This window comes from Asparagus officinalis, chromosome 5 (genome assembly GCF_001876935.1).
Source record: "Asparagus officinalis chromosome 5, Aspof.V1, whole genome shotgun sequence".
Classification (NCBI taxonomy): Eukaryota; Viridiplantae; Streptophyta; class Magnoliopsida; order Asparagales; family Asparagaceae; genus Asparagus; species Asparagus officinalis.
The window spans coordinates 124742791-124758632 of record NC_033798.1 but is presented as its reverse complement, the minus strand read 5'-3'; the positions used below and the strand labels follow the sequence as shown (position 1 = coordinate 124758632).

The window sequence follows — 15842 nt, the reverse complement described above, 5'->3', positions numbered from 1 at the left end:
TACAAATGAAGAAATCGACCCAATTCACTTTTAATTATAGAAATCGACCCACTTTGAGTTAATTACGGTGTTATTTAGGAGCCGCAAACCTTTTCCGCTCCTTGACCCCACTTGTAATTAGGCTACTAATTAGTCGGGGTTAGCAACCCCGACTAATTAGTATCGTAATTAACTCAAAATAGGTCGATTTTTATAATTAAAAGTGAATGGGGTCAATTTCTTTAAAAAAAATTCTGCTGAGACGAATTTGAAAATTTCTTCCTTTACAAATTACAAACATCACCCTCCCTCAACAACTTGCCAGTGCTTTTAATAGAATAATGCCGACGTGCTGTCCGGTCCCGCGGCTTTGTTGGATGCATATATCAAAGGCTGCCTTCTTTATTTACTCGTGACCTAATCTCTTGAGTTAGCCGTTCGTTCATAGAATTGGACGCTTTGGACTAATTAAGCACCTCTCTAGTAGTAATCAGCCTCATTAATTAGTAATTAGAGTTCCATCGCAATACTTGAGTCGCTCCGCATTGTCTTTCCTTCTCGTCGACGCCTTATGATGAGAAAACCCAGTAGTATTTCGACCGTATTTCCTGTCCGCTAAAAACCCTAGAAAATTCTAGAAAAAGTTGTTGTAGCATTTGAAAAAGAATTGCTGTAGCAGAAATAAAAAGAGGAGGTCATGCATTTGCACGGGGTGTACACTAGTCTACTCCTCTGCACTTACAGGAGGACCCAATGATTTACTATTCATGCCGCATCAATTACTGTAGGAAAAAAAAAACAGAATACCGTAGCGATTTAAAAAGCGTTGTAGAATTTAAAAATTACCGTAGCATTTAAAAAAGAATTACGGTAGCAGAAATGAAAAATAGGGGCTCGTGCTTTGCACCGGATGCACACTATTCACTTCCCCTTATCGTATTTATCCTCCATCCCAACATGCTATTAGCGAAGAGGGAGGCGATTGTACAAATACAGTTTTTCTTCCATTTTTTTGGCAGGGTATATGGGGCTATAAGCCTATAATCCCATATTTGGGCCCGACGAGGCCCGCCACCCATTGCGATTGGCTGCATCTCAAGGACTTAGGCCCAAGAAGCGCACGTGTGCACGCGCACGTGTCGCCTCCCTTTACCGCCCGATGACGCAACCGCCAGCCGCGTAATCGTACGGCCCACACGTCCCCGATCCCTCCAAATCCAACGGCCGAGATCGTCCCGTCAAATTCCGTTAGGGCTTCCGTCTCGGCGATGCGTATATAACCACGACGTCTCCGACCAGATGAGCGGCGCGGTGGCAGTTCGGGACTGCCTCGCCAGACTTTCTCCGTCTCTTCGTCCTCTCTCGTCTCTCCCCCTCCTCCCCACGATCTACCCCGAATAATAAAATAAAAGAAAATCCTCAGCGCAAAAAATTCGACTCCAAAAATCTGAAAAAACCTAGAAAAATCAAAAATTCAGGAGCCTCCTCTCTCAGATCTCCGTATATCAAGTTATCTTTCTTATCTATTCAAAGAAATAAAAATAATCATATAAAAAGGAGGAAGGTTCTTGCTTGTTTGATTTTCGTTTACTGTTCTTTCTTCCATCTATATCCCAACCTAGATAAAAATCAAAAAATAAAATCGGAAAAGCGAAATTGGCAAGCTTCAGGCACCGCAGCAAGGCGCAGAAGCAGATCGGGCGCGAGCGGGACTCAGGCGGCCACGCCGGCGTCGATGGAGGGAACCAGTTCCCTTCCACGTCTCTGTATGTTGGGGATCTTGAGCCGAACGTGACGGATGCGCAGTTGTACGATATGTTTAGCCAAATTGGGCAGGTTGTCTCGGTTAGGGTTTGTAGGGATATCACGACTCGGCGATCGCTTGGTTACGCTTATGTTAATTATAGCAATCCGATGGATGGTGAGTTTTCTGAATTCATTTTACATCATTTTAACACTTTTCGGTGTTTGTCTCAAGTTTGAATGCCTGGAATGGTCTTTAGTTTAGAGCTATTTAGCCCTGCGGGTATTAGACTCGATAAAGAACTAATTTTGTTTTTCGAATTCGCAATTGGGTTTTCACATATTCTGGGTTCGGGGAAAGATCTCTTTTTTTTATGCTATTCACTGAAAAGAGATGTTTTTTCCCGTATAATTCTGGTGAAATACAAGCTCATGACGTATGCCTTGCGTACGGAATGGATTCTCTTTTGCATTTCGGGGAGTCTTTTTTGCTGTTAAAACTGTTAGAGAACCGGATTGTTCTTCTTAGCTTTTCTGAGAGATATTGAAATTAGCTTATTATGTTCCAAATAGATGTTTTGGTCTGCGAACTAGTAATTCCAGCAGTAGAATTCTAATGCATGCTGAATGCACAGTATGATATTGAAAATACAATATGGTCACTGTAAATGAAATAAATTGTAGTGAATCTGACTTCTCTTTGTTTTGTATGTAATAGAAATGTTATATGTTTTTAAAAGGTATATGCAGTTTATAATCATCCGCTGAAATTGGATTCAAGCTAATATGCCATTAAGTTGCCTGTACTTGTAAGTTTGAATTATAAACATAAACTAGACCTCTGTCTTCACTGAGCTGAGCTTCTACCATCACCATCAGGATTTGGTTGAAAGTTTTAGTCAGAAGTGGAATCTGTGATTATTTTGATGGAAGGAAAAAAAATTGGTATTCTAGTGGAAAAAATTATTCTAGTGAAAAAAATTATTGATTATAATTTTTTAGAAATACAACATTTATTGGCCTCATCATTTGTGTCCTTTCAATGTTATTTTTTTGGATAATGATTCATACTATATTCTTGCATTAATGAATAGGAGTTCTTTGTTTTTAATGATTGAATACTATAGTTTAAAAAACATACTGTGCGTCTGCCTAGCCTAAGCAGTAATTAGGCCGTTTGCCTATATTTTGATAGTGCATGGGGGTGCATGGACGTTATGCATACTGCAAAGTTCAGGCCATGGCCCGAATTCCTCTATTGTCACCTCTGGGTCCTCCAACCTTCCTGGCCTCCTCCATTGACTTTGAACACGTCCACCTTCAACCTTCTGCAATATCAACTACACCTCTAGTTAAACAAAAAAAAGAAATCTGTCTAGGCGCTAGGCTTCAAGTTGCCGCCTAGCGCTTTCCATAACATTGATGTATACAACTACCTGTACAGTCACTACATGCATGCAGCAAAGAATTCTCTCACTATATAACTTCTAATATACAGTTTTAGTTCGACGATAGCTTTAGGGAACCCGGGACATCAAATTTACACTTACACCTTTAGTTAAACAAAAGAAGAAATCTGCCTAGGCGCTAGGCTTTGGGTTGACGCCTAGCGCTTTCTATAACTTTGATGTATACAACTACCTTTACAGTCACTACATGAATGCAGCGAAGAATTCTCTCACTATATAACTTTTAATATACAGCTTTAGTTCGACGATAGCTTTAGGGAACCATGGACATCAAATTTACACTTGATGATAGAGTAATATTTCTCTATCCGAGTATCTAACTGATGTTGCAATCATTTTTTATTTAAAATTCTATGTTATGGGTTTGTACATTTGCCGAGGGAACACTTCCTTTAATTCTATGATCATGATTTTTTTTTAAAGAGCTGACGTTGTCACGTTGCAATGAATTTAGTACTAGACTTTGATTCGTGCATGAAGGCGCTCTTGGTACATTGGAAGATGAAATGAAGAAAATTCGTTTGGCACCTTAAATGATAATGTTTTGAGATCTTGCTATTGTTCTTGATAGAATAAGGGAACATAACTCTCTTTTCGGTGCTCTTATTTTGACACCTTAGTATGACTTTTGACCCACTGTATGTTATCCTGAAAAAAGGTGTAGAGCTGTGCAGTTCAAAGAATTTATTGCTAGGCATTGATTTATGCATGAAGGAGCTCTTGGGGCATCAGAAGATAAACTGAAGAAACTATTCATTTGGTACCTTAATATATAATGCTTTGAGACCTTACTATTATTCCGGGTAGATTAAGGGGGCGTAAATCTCTTTTCGGCTCTTATTTTGACGGCCTTAATGTTCAGACTTATTGACCCACTGTATGTTTGTGTTGTGGAAACATAATTATGTAATAAAGAATGTTTCTCAGTTAGGCATACAAATAATACCTTGTGTTGCATTGACACCTTTTGCAGTTGATATTTATTTGTTTTGCATCTCATTTGTTTTGCATCTCACTCTATTTGGAACGTAATTGACAGCGGCGAGGGCATTGGATATGCTGAACTTTACTCCCCTCAACGGTAAACCTATCAGAATAATGTATTCAAACCGTGACCCTAGCACACGAAAGAGTGGGGCAGCTAACATATTTATTAAAGTATGATACTCTTCTTTGTTGGTCTTTAATTTGGTTTTCTTGTTTTGGATCTGGTTTTATCTACTTTTCTCGTTTTAAGTCTCCCCCATACATCATGATTAACGGTGCCTCTCAAATTTGGCAGAACCTGGACAAGTCAATAGACCACAAAGCCCTGTATGATACATTTTCTGTTTTTGGCAACATTCTTTCTTGCAAAGTTGCCACTGAGCCATCTGGCCAGTCGAAAGGCTATGGGTTTGTTCAATTTGAGCAAGAGGAGGCAGCGCAAAATGCTATCGAGAAGCTAAATGGCATGTGTCTGAATGAGAAAGTGGTCTATGTTGGTCCCTTTCTTCGGAAGCAGGAACGGGAAAATACTCCGGATAAAACAGTTTTTCGTAATGTATTTGTTAAAAATCTGTCAGAATCTACAACCAAAGAAGAGCTTGATCAAATTTTTGGTGAATATGGAACGATTACTAGTTCTGTTGTGATGACAGAGGGTGATGGGAAATCCAAATGCTTTGGGTTTGTTAATTTTGAAAACCCAGAGGATGCTGCTCGAGCTGTTGAGGAACTTAATGGGAAGAAATTTGGTGACAAGGAATGGTATGTTGGTAAAGCGCAGAAGAAATCTGAAAGGGAGAGAGAACTAAAAGGCCGATTTGAGCAGGGTGTTAAGGAGGCTGCTGACAAGTTTCAAGGTGTTAACTTGTACTTGAAGAACTTGGACGATAGTATTGGGGATGAGAAACTTAGGGAATTGTTCTCTGAGTTCGGGACAATCACATCTTGCAAGGTGATACACATACACCTAGACCTAGCTGCTGTGCCTCTCCTTTCGTTTATTCATTGCTGTTTGGTTCACAAGGCTTAAAACTCATTACTTTTGCAGGTTATGCGAGATCCCAATGGTATCAGTAGAGGGTCGGGATTTGTTGCCTTCTCAAATCCTGAAGATGCGTCTCGTGCTGTTAGTTGCCGTTCACTTTTTGCTGATGTTTCTATGAATAAATTATCATGATTTTTCTTCATCATTCATTTTCTTTGTCTGTAGCTAGCGGAGATGAATGGGAAAATGATCGGCAGCAAACCTCTGTATGTAGCAATTGCACAGCGTAAAGAAGACAGAAGAGCAAGATTACAGGCATGTGCCTTTTATTTTTTTGATAGATAAATTCTTTCTATAATGTGAAGCAAGTTTTTATATTGAAACACATAATCAATGTACCACGTTAGCTTGCTAAACTTTTTGTTCTTTTGTTACTACTCTTTTCACATGGGCTGGGTTACTCAGACATGGTGTTTTGTATGCCGTTTCCATGTCAGACACATGTCAGACATGGATACTCTGCGGATACGCCATGGACATGCATGGTTCAAAGCGAAACCCAATTTTCCTACTAGTTTCTTTGGTAATATTGGGTTCAAAAATCAATTGGTTTTTGGACCCGAAAACTAAAACCCATTATCTAAATATTTGAAAAATACCCATCATATTATCACATGTGACTAAACTGAACTTTTGTTGTGAAACCTAGTTTCATTTAACTTAATTCTTATAGATAAGAGAGAAATATACAAACGTTATAGGTATTTTAATTCAATATTTGATCTAATGTAAAATTTAAATATCCTACATTTTACAAATTTGCCTTGTCCCTGTATCGTACATTTTATAAATTTGTCATATCTTGTGTCTGTATCCATATCTGTGTTTATGTCCATGTCCGTGCTACCTAGCATATAGGGCATGTTAGGTATATTAAGGTTGTTCTAGGTGCAAGTTTATAAAAAGTTCCGCTTTTTCATGGATAGCCTGTGCTCAGATCTCCTAAGAAGAGGAATTTTGACCAGATTTCAATAGATGACATTAGTCATATTTATCAAACTGAACTCCAGCTAATCCCTTTGTTTTCATTGTTTATGTGTCCACGTCTTACAAGAAAGCACATGAGGTGTATATATATGATAAGACTTCTTATTTGTCGTGTATATGGATCCTATCTTACGCAAGAGACTTTTAGTTGTTGAAACTAAATAAACGAGGCAGAAGCAACAAAAACAAACTTTTCATCAGGGAACTGAACCCAAAAATGAAACAATATTTTTCATAAATCTTGTTATATAATGGCATTCTGGATTACGTTTCTCACTCAATGTTTTTAGTTCAAATATAATCTGGTTCTCTCTTGAATTAAGTATATCAAAGCATCTGTTATTTATTTCATGGTACCTGACACATCTTCCAAGATTCAATTTAGTTATTTTACCTGTCTCTTCCAATACTTTCTCAATTATTCTACCAATCATATTTGTTCTTCTTGGTCTATATCACAAATTTGGAAAGCGCATGAATAAATCATATTTGTTCTTCTTGGTCTATACCACATATTTTGGGAAAGTGCATGAATAAATCATATTTGTTCTTCTTGGTCTATATCACATATTTTGGAAAGTGCATGAATACATGTTCTAACTTCAGATTGGCCGAGCTTTGAATAGGCGTTGAAAAAATATCTCTGCATTTAAGCTTGTGCCAATTTAATTACCTTTGGAAGATTTGTTTAAAATATTTACTGTCGTATAGAGAACATGGCGTGCTTGGCGTGAAATGAAATGAATGTGAAAGGAAGTCACTTGAGATGAAGCAGATATGGAAACCCCTAGAAATTGTGGTCACTAATATTAGTAATTGCACTTGGCTCTTGAAACTTGCAAATTACTTTATAATACTGTACATATGGACGGGAGGATAGTGGGATCATCTGCCCCCACTAACCCTGAAGGGAAAAGCTCCATATTGAATTTTTTTCACCAAAGTCTGTTGGGTTCGAAAGAAAAGAAAACAAAAGGATAGAGGGGAAAGAGGTGTACAGTGACGATTTTGGGAACTAAAGTAATTAAAGTTGGGTATATATTTTGTCTTTTTGTAAATGTCAATGGAGTACAAAAAACAAATAGGCGTACTTGGGGTAATGGTGGCTGTTGCTTTGGAAAAGGGCGTCAGGATTTTTTGGCTAATTAGCACTTATAGTTGGTTTGGATACAGAAAGGGGTAGGGGAGGAAAATGATTGAAGTAAATCCAGGGGGAAGTAATAGAGAGGGAGCGGATGGAATGGAATGACATTAATTGTGTTTGGATAAGCAAAAAGGGGAAGAGAGAGTATGTTATAATTTATGGAGAATGAAAAGGGAAGGGATACTAATGAGGAATGAAAGCATTGTGATTTGACGAGAATGATTATCTGGATTAAATAAAATAAAAACAAATATTGAAATTGCACTCTTCATTTAAATAAAAACAAATATTGAAATTGCACTCTTCGTTTAAGAATAAAAAAGATACAAATGCGGGTCTCACACCTATACATCTCATATGCCAGCACCTCACATGCCTTTACTAGCTACAATGCACATGCAAGTTTTTCACAAACATTCTTCTCTCCCCCTCCTCAAATGAAAAATTCAATTTTATTTATAGAAAAACTAAGAAGATAAATAAAATCGTAACTAAAGAAGAGAGAACATCAAATAACATCCTAACTAATAGAAGATAACATTAGATAAGATCCTAGCCAAAGGAAAGGGCAAAATCAAATAAAATCATAAAATCCTAATTAAACTAAATTTGATCAATCTTCATGAAATCTTTTTTTTAGATTCAAATCTAAAATGTTCTACATCAAACCTCCACCTCTTGAAGAAACTTGTCTTCGAGCTCAAAATTGCATAGCATTGATGGACTTTGAATTGCTGCATCGCCAAATTTGAAGCTACGAAGGTGGATTTTTTTCGGCTCTAATACCACTTAATGAGGAACAGAAGCATAGTGATTTGCTTTTGCTGAGAATGATTATCTGGATAAAATAAAATAAAAAATAAATATTAAAATTGCACTTTTTATTTAAGAAAAAACAAATGCAGATCTCACATTCGGGCACCTCACATGCCTAATACTTGCTGTAATTCATGTGCAGATTTCTTACAAACAATTCTTCTCTTCTCAAATGAAAAAAAAAATACAATCTTATTTATAGAAAAACTAAGAAGATAAATAAAATCCTAACTAAAGAGGAAATAACATCAAATAACATCCTAACTAAAAGAAGATAACATCAAATTAATCCTAACCTAAGGAAATGATAAAATCAAATAAAACCATAAAATCCTAATTAAACTAAATCTGATCAAATTTCATGTAGTCTTTTTTTTTAAGATTCAAATCGGAATCTATCCATCATCAGATACTTATGTGATCAATATGTCCCTTGAAGAATTAATTCATATCTAATTTCTTTATTTTCTCTAAGGGCAGTGGAATATTAGATAAGTTTTGCTTAAGTTTCTATCCCTCCCCTCCCAGTTTGTCTACTTTTGGGGATTTAGAAAGTGATGAAATTTACCTATTTTTAACTCTTCCCTCCCTACCCCTTACTAATTAATAATTGTGAACAAACTCATTTTTTGGAGGGTTTACATTATAAACCTACCCCTTCCCCTCACCTCCTAAAAAACCTGTCCAAACTCACCATTAAATACCCTATAGTTTCCTTTTATACCCTCACTTGTTTTTGAGGTCACTAATGTACCCCCAAAGTTTCTAAAGTATAACTTTAGTACTATATTATGTAAACATGAGAAGTTTCCCCCAAAATTTCTCTTGCGACACTTACAAGCTAATTTTCTAACATTTTCCCTTGGTGTTTTTTGAATTTATTGTTAATCTCACCATGTTTTAATTTCAAAATATGATTAGAACAGGTTTATAAGAGAATTGGGGTATTTTTAACATTAAATTATGAGTGACACTTGGAAAAATCAGGGAGAAATTCTTACATTTGCATAACAGAAGGTATTAAAGTACAACTCTTGGAAACTTTATGATATTTAAGTGTTTTAGTGTTGCCTAAACTTGTGAGGGTATATAAGTGCAAACAAGGGGAAACTATAGCCTATTAGGATGATAATTTGCCTTTTTGTTTTCGTCCCTTTGCTGCTAATAAAGGGTAGGAGGTAAATTGATGAAAAAATAAAGATGATTTGAGTATGGAATTGAACTAGTGAGATTGATTTTGAGATTGATTTTGAGAAAAAGAAATAGTTGAAAAAAGAAACAAAATAAAGATAAACGAATATTGGGGTTAGTCGGATTCACTCGTATACTAGTTATATTTATAGTCTTGCGCCGGTGAGGAGTGTTTCTGAGGGATCTAATTAGAATTTCAAGGACATTCTTATACCCTGACACACCAACAATTTTTTTATGTTGATTCAGCTCGTGTGCCTGGCGTATGAGGACTAATAATAGTAAGTCCGACATACACTGCATATAGGAGGAGTTTATGTTAACTGATGTAATCGAGATTTTGTTGACTACAACTTTTTTCACTTTCTAATATATCTTAGTGTTTGATTTCCGTGTTTTTGAGCAGTTTATATCTCTTATGATGAGGAGGAGGTTAAAATGGTGATAAAAGGAGAATAAAGAAAAGAAGAAATGAGCATGTGTGTAGTAAGAACGACTGGGAATGAATAAAGAAGGATAGTTAGTAAGCGAATACAGGGGAATCTATTTATTAGCCATTGGATTCATTTCATTGATGGTTTCAAAAATTTTCGCGCTCCATTACCTAGTTTGGGGAGGGCGAGGAGGGGGGGGGGGCCCCGCAGATCATTTTGTCAGCCTAGCGCTTCCCCTCCATTCCCTTTAAAAAAACTCCCAGATGGGGTGAGCATTTTTTCTTCCCTTCTACTCGTCTATTCAACGCCATTCAAACAGGGTGTAAGTGAATCTCTCTATATTAATTTTAGCAATTATAATGTAAATTTGCTTTCTCTCTGCCTAAACTTCCTTTTCTTACCTTGTGAGGGTTATACATGAGAATGTCTGCTATACAAGAGTACATCTTTGGTTATTAAGTCTCATATGTATTGTAAACATGTTTAGTTGTTAGTTCCATCTTTTTCCTATATATTTTCTATTTAATTTAAGTATATAAAAAATGTTCTGTATTGGGTTTCCTAATCACCCTTTTCTTACATGTGTATTTTTTGCTTTGCTATCTATCATTTTAAGGCCAATGTCTTTCCTCTTAAGCATTACATCCATTTTCTTGTATATTGCAAGATTATCTGCAAGTGAATGCCTCAAGGCCTTGTTTGGTACAAGGGAATGAGTGGGAATGGAATGCTCATTCTCACTTCTCTTTCATGCATACCAAACAAACACGACACCTTTTCTGAAGCTAGAATGCTCATTGCCTCATTCTCACTTCTCCTTCATTCCCAGTTTTTGTGGGAATGGGCAATCCCAATGAGTTAGTAGGGAATGGACATTCCCACTTAAATAGGAATGAAAAAAAATTAAATTAAATACCAAATATGCCATGATTTCTTATTAATTACTCATACCAAAATAAAATGATTTTTCATTCTCACTTCATTATCTTATCGCACCCAAACACGAGAATGGAAATAAGCATTCCATTCTCCCACCCATTCCATTTCATTCCTTGGTTCATTCTCCATTCTCACTTAATCCAGATTCCCGCATACCAAACGAGGCGCAAGTTTCTATTTCCTGCATTATTCTTTTTTTTTTGCTATCCTTGTATACTGTTAGAACTTTGCTTGAACATATCTAAACTTGAAACTTTTTTATTCAGGCACAATTTTCCCAAATGCGTCCAGTTTCCATGCCACCTAATGTTGCTCCTCGCATGCCAATGTATGCTCCTGGTGCTCCTGGACTTGGACAACAACTATATTATGGCCAAGCTCCTCCAGCACTGATTCCTCCGCAGGTAATTTTCTTTTCATAGTCAATTCCTCTTTTATTTTTTCTGGTGTTAAGCGGTACCTGCTTGAAGTAAACAGTAGATACGTTGTCATTAACTTTGTTTGATTCAAACTGAATAGAATACTATTTTAACTCTCATTGTCCACTGACGAACATAAAAAAACCTTCTGGCCAAAAGTCATATCAGTGGTATTTACCTGCTAGGTTTTCCTTATTTTTCTGCAAAAGCTAATGATTGACTTGCTAAGTTTTGTTTATTACTTTATTGTTCTTGTTATTTTTGTAGCCTGGATTTGGTTACCAGCAGCATCTTGTTCCTGGAATGAGGCCTGGTGGTGCCCCTATGCCCAATTTCTTTGTGCCGATGATGCAGCAGGGGCAGCAACCCCAACGTCCTGGAGGAAGGCGTGGCGGTGGAGGACCTGTTCAACAGGCACAGCACCCAGGGCCAATGCTTCCACAGCAGGTAAGGACCATCAGTGGAACTCTAAGGGCTTGTTTGGGTGTTTTTCTGAAAATTGAGGATTTATGACTCTATATGGAAAGTGCGCATTCATATAATCACTTCCCAATGGAGCATTTCCTTTGTTTGGTTTGGAATCCATTGGATCCATGGCAAAATTTTCACGTTCCACCAAAATCCTCTCACTTGAAGGGATTTTGATTTGAATAGTTTTGAGTGCCACCTCATCATTTTCATGGGCCTTTAAGGATGCAATGAAATATAGGAAAGTTGGGAAAGTTAATTCTGGTGTCCTTTCGAAGCTTTCCCTTCAAAGTACATGCAACCCCACCCCCCTAAACTTTATGGGCCAACGTTTTGTTTACAACTATTGCTGAATTCTTTTGTCCTACATGCACTGTTTGCTAAAATTGTTTATGCTGCAGATGCTTCCTCGGGGCGGTCGTATGTATCGTTACCCTACAGGACGCAACATGCCTGATGTTCAGATGTCTGGTGTTGCTGGAGGAATGCTCTCTGTCCCTTATGATATGGGTGCTATGCCTCTGAGAGATGCGCAGCCCATCCCTATTGGGACATTGGCTTCAGCTCTGGCCAATGCATCTCCTGAGCAGCAAAGGACGGTATGTTTTATTTTATATTGATTTCATATATGTTTGGGTTGAAGATTATAAGTATTTGTGCGTAATATGCTTAAGAATGCATTAGCAGCATCATTTTTGTTTGGTTCAGGCTGAATTCTGGGTCAACCCGTTTGAACCTTATGTGTGCCTTAGTCTCTTTGATAGATAATTTGCTATGCTATATTATATTACAGCACATATGTCCTGGGGCTGTCTGGAATTATAAGTAAAGTAGTTACCAACTGGTCCAGCCAACATATGTTTGGCCTGTTCCAATCGCGTGTGGGTCATGTTAGATTTGATGGGGCTAGTTTGGGATAGGTAGTATTTCATAGTATGACTTTTGTAACCAGAAGTCGTCAAATAATAAAAGGGGTGCTTTTATAGTTTTGTTCTCACAAATGCTCTCACAAAAGTCAGAAGTTCGAATAGGGCATTTTAAGCAATATCTTTGCTGATAATGTTGACGGTTTTGAGTTTATTTTCAGGTTACATAGATAAGTTATTTTGGAAAGGGATTTCTTATTATAAGTAGTTTTTGGATTTTAGATGGATAAGTTTGTAACCAAATTTGTCAAATAATAAAAGGGGTGCTTTTATAGTTTCATTCTCACATTTGCTCTCACAAAAGTCGAAGTTCATATAGGACATTTTTAGTATGATATTGTATTTGTCAATGATTTCACCATCATGCAAAAGAGAAAAGACTGCTGATAATGTTAATGGTTTTGAGTTTGTCTTTGGGTCAGATGGACAAAGTTAGTTTGGGACGGGGTAAAATATTTCATAGTATAACTTTTGCATCCAGAGTTTCTCACCAAAGAGATGAGTGGTTTTACAGTTTCATTGTTCACATATGCCTCTCATAGATGTTCACGTCCGAATATGACTCTTTTAGTAACATGCTGTGTTGCACAAGTGATCTCAATTTGGCATAAAACTAGAAGATCCTTGGTGACAGTAATGAAGGTGTTGGCTTTGTTTTTGGGCACATAAGGATAAGGAGTAAACTGAAATTAAGCTTTTTGTGGTTAAGAATTTTATGCAATTAGAGTTTAGTATTACAAATATTGAATCGGTTCATTGATGGATCTGTATACATGGTAAGTAGCACTATAATCAAAACAAGCATATTATGAACTTCTGTTCAGGATGCTATATTCTTTATTAGAAAGATTAACCCTGCATTTCTGAATGTTTCTCCTGGGACAAAGTTTTTGAGTTGTTCAGGGTGGTAATCAAGCTTTGGAGATGGAATTTTATTTCAGGTGTTAATCATGGTTAGAACTGAGTGGAAACCAACCCCCTTGCATAAACATATATGACGTATCTTAATATGTGGCCCCAACCTAAGCATGTGGAGCTGGAATCAGATTTCCAGTTTCATCCTCCACATGTCTCCACCCCACGAGATAGACATATAATGCGGCGTATAATACTTGATTTGCGGCAGTCGACGGTATAGGGTTAATTGCAAATAGACCCCCTATAGTATCATCCAATTGCAAATAGACCCCCTGTTGTGCTATTTTGGTAATAGACACCCTGGTTGAATTTTTTTAACTGTTAAAAGTCAAAACAATTGAAAATGTTTAAGGAGGCGGCGGATAGATCCCTATAGTTCTATTTATTAGAATCTAGGGAGGAAACGAACCGAATCGAATCGAATACCATGGTATTCATATTCGTATTCAGTTAATTTTCACGAATTCGAAGTCGAATTCAACTTCTTATCAAATAGGGGAAAGGATACTCAAATTTGGTTCGTTAATTAGACAATATCTCAATAGCACACTTGTTAGGTCACAAGATCCTCAACCATGAGGTGTTGACTTCAAACCCTATGTTTGAAGTCTTTTCTTATTTAATTTCTATTACGTTTCACTTAATTCTTATTATGATATTTCAATATAAGAATTATTATGTACGTTTATAAGTTACTAATAGAATACGTATAAATAGCAATATTTATAAAATTATGCGCACGTAAAAGATAATACAATGTAATAAGCTAGAAGTATAAAAAAAAACATAAACGAATATTTAATAATCAAATAAATCGAATATACCTCGGGTCAAATTCTATTTGTTTATGCACCAAATACTAAAAAATATTCATTTACTATTAAATGAACTACCAAAACGAATAATGACCGAATATCTGGACGAATATCTGGACGAATAATTACTGAACTGTTTATTAATTATTTGGTTTATTTCCACCCCTAGATAGACCACCAATTGCTTTTTTTTAAGTGTCAAAAAAGTTCACTAGCAAGGTGTACTCGCACTTGGGCCAATACTGTAGGGGGTCTATTCGTCACAAATAGAACTATGGGGGTAAATTCGCAATTGGGTTATACTACAGGGTGTCTATTCGCAACTAACCGTATAATATATCTGGTGGTTGATTCATCTCCTGTTAATAGGGCACCATATTGCAGTAATATATGCATGAAATATATTAGTTACTAAGTCAATTGTTATTCCCTAATCCCTAATCCAGAGTGTTGGTAATAACCACAAAGGCAGTAAATAATATATGTTAATATTTGCACTTTGCAGGAAATGATTTGAAGTGTTTCTTCAACTTATTTTTTGCTGGAACTAATTTGAGCTCGCGAATCTCTTGCAGATGCTAGGGGAGAGTCTGTATCCACTTGTGGATCAGCTGGAGCATGAATCAGCAGCGAAAGTGACGGGTATGCTTCTGGAGATGGACCAGACTGAGGTTCTTCATCTGCTCGAATCCCCTGAGGCTCTCAAAGCCAAAGTGGCCGAGGCCATGGATGTTCTTCGAACCGTTGCTCAGCAGCAGCAGGCTGGCACCGCGACTGACCAGCTGGCCTCCCTCTCTCTGAATGATGGCATCATCTCTTGAGTTTATACATCAAACAGCAAAAAAAAAAACTTGCTACTTGATTAAGACTTTTAAGTGTGTTAAAGAGACTTCCCTGCGTGAATGGTTATTTTAGGACTTGATTAGAACTTTTATTGGAGATTCTGTGTGTTGGATTTGATATTGCTGCGCTTTTCGGTTTTAGGATCTGTTTGTTTATTGGTGTTTCTTAGATACTTTTAGGCTCTGCCCTTTTTAGTTTCTTTGTTGTTCGCATAATGTTGATCATTTCTTCTTTGGGAAATAAATTGATCTTTCAGTGCCTGGTAAGTGTCAATCTTCGTTTCAAGACGGTGAGGTACTGTGTGTAAAGACTGTTGAAGAATGTAAGGATTTTCTTGATAGAGATTGCGCTTGGTGATATGCGGAGAGGAAATTAACCTTGTGTTTTTCATTTTCAGTATGAGTTTCATTTTAGGAGAATTGATTTGGGACGAAATAGCTGAATGGGGAGATGATAAGCCTGTGATAAACGTAGCTTGTAGTTGCTGCTTTGCATTCTTTTTTTAAGCAATCCTTCGAATGATGGATATTAAGCCCCCGGGCATGGTTAGAGGGCACCCCTCAATGCACATCGCTAGGGTGCATCCCTTGTTGATGTATTAGCACTGTTATAAATAGCGATAAATAGCCTCGCAATAGCGACGCTAATAGCGTTAGTGGTCCCTTCTCGCGACGCTATCGTCCCGCTACGCTATCGCGCAATAGCGGTGACATATTGTG

General features: G+C 37.1%; 1 protein-coding gene across 1 annotated transcript; it reads left to right on the top strand.

The window, feature by feature from the left end:
* LOC109841124 (polyadenylate-binding protein 8-like) lies at nucleotides 1645-15278 on the top strand. Its single transcript, XM_020409993.1, has 9 exons — nucleotides 1645-1900; nucleotides 4231-4349; nucleotides 4474-5130; nucleotides 5227-5304; nucleotides 5389-5478; nucleotides 11001-11138; nucleotides 11421-11600; nucleotides 12023-12220; nucleotides 14856-15278. Exons 1-9 carry the CDS (start codon nucleotides 1795-1797, stop codon nucleotides 15099-15101), a joined length of 1812 nt encoding a protein of 603 aa, XP_020265582.1. The 5' UTR covers nucleotides 1645-1794; the 3' UTR covers nucleotides 15102-15278.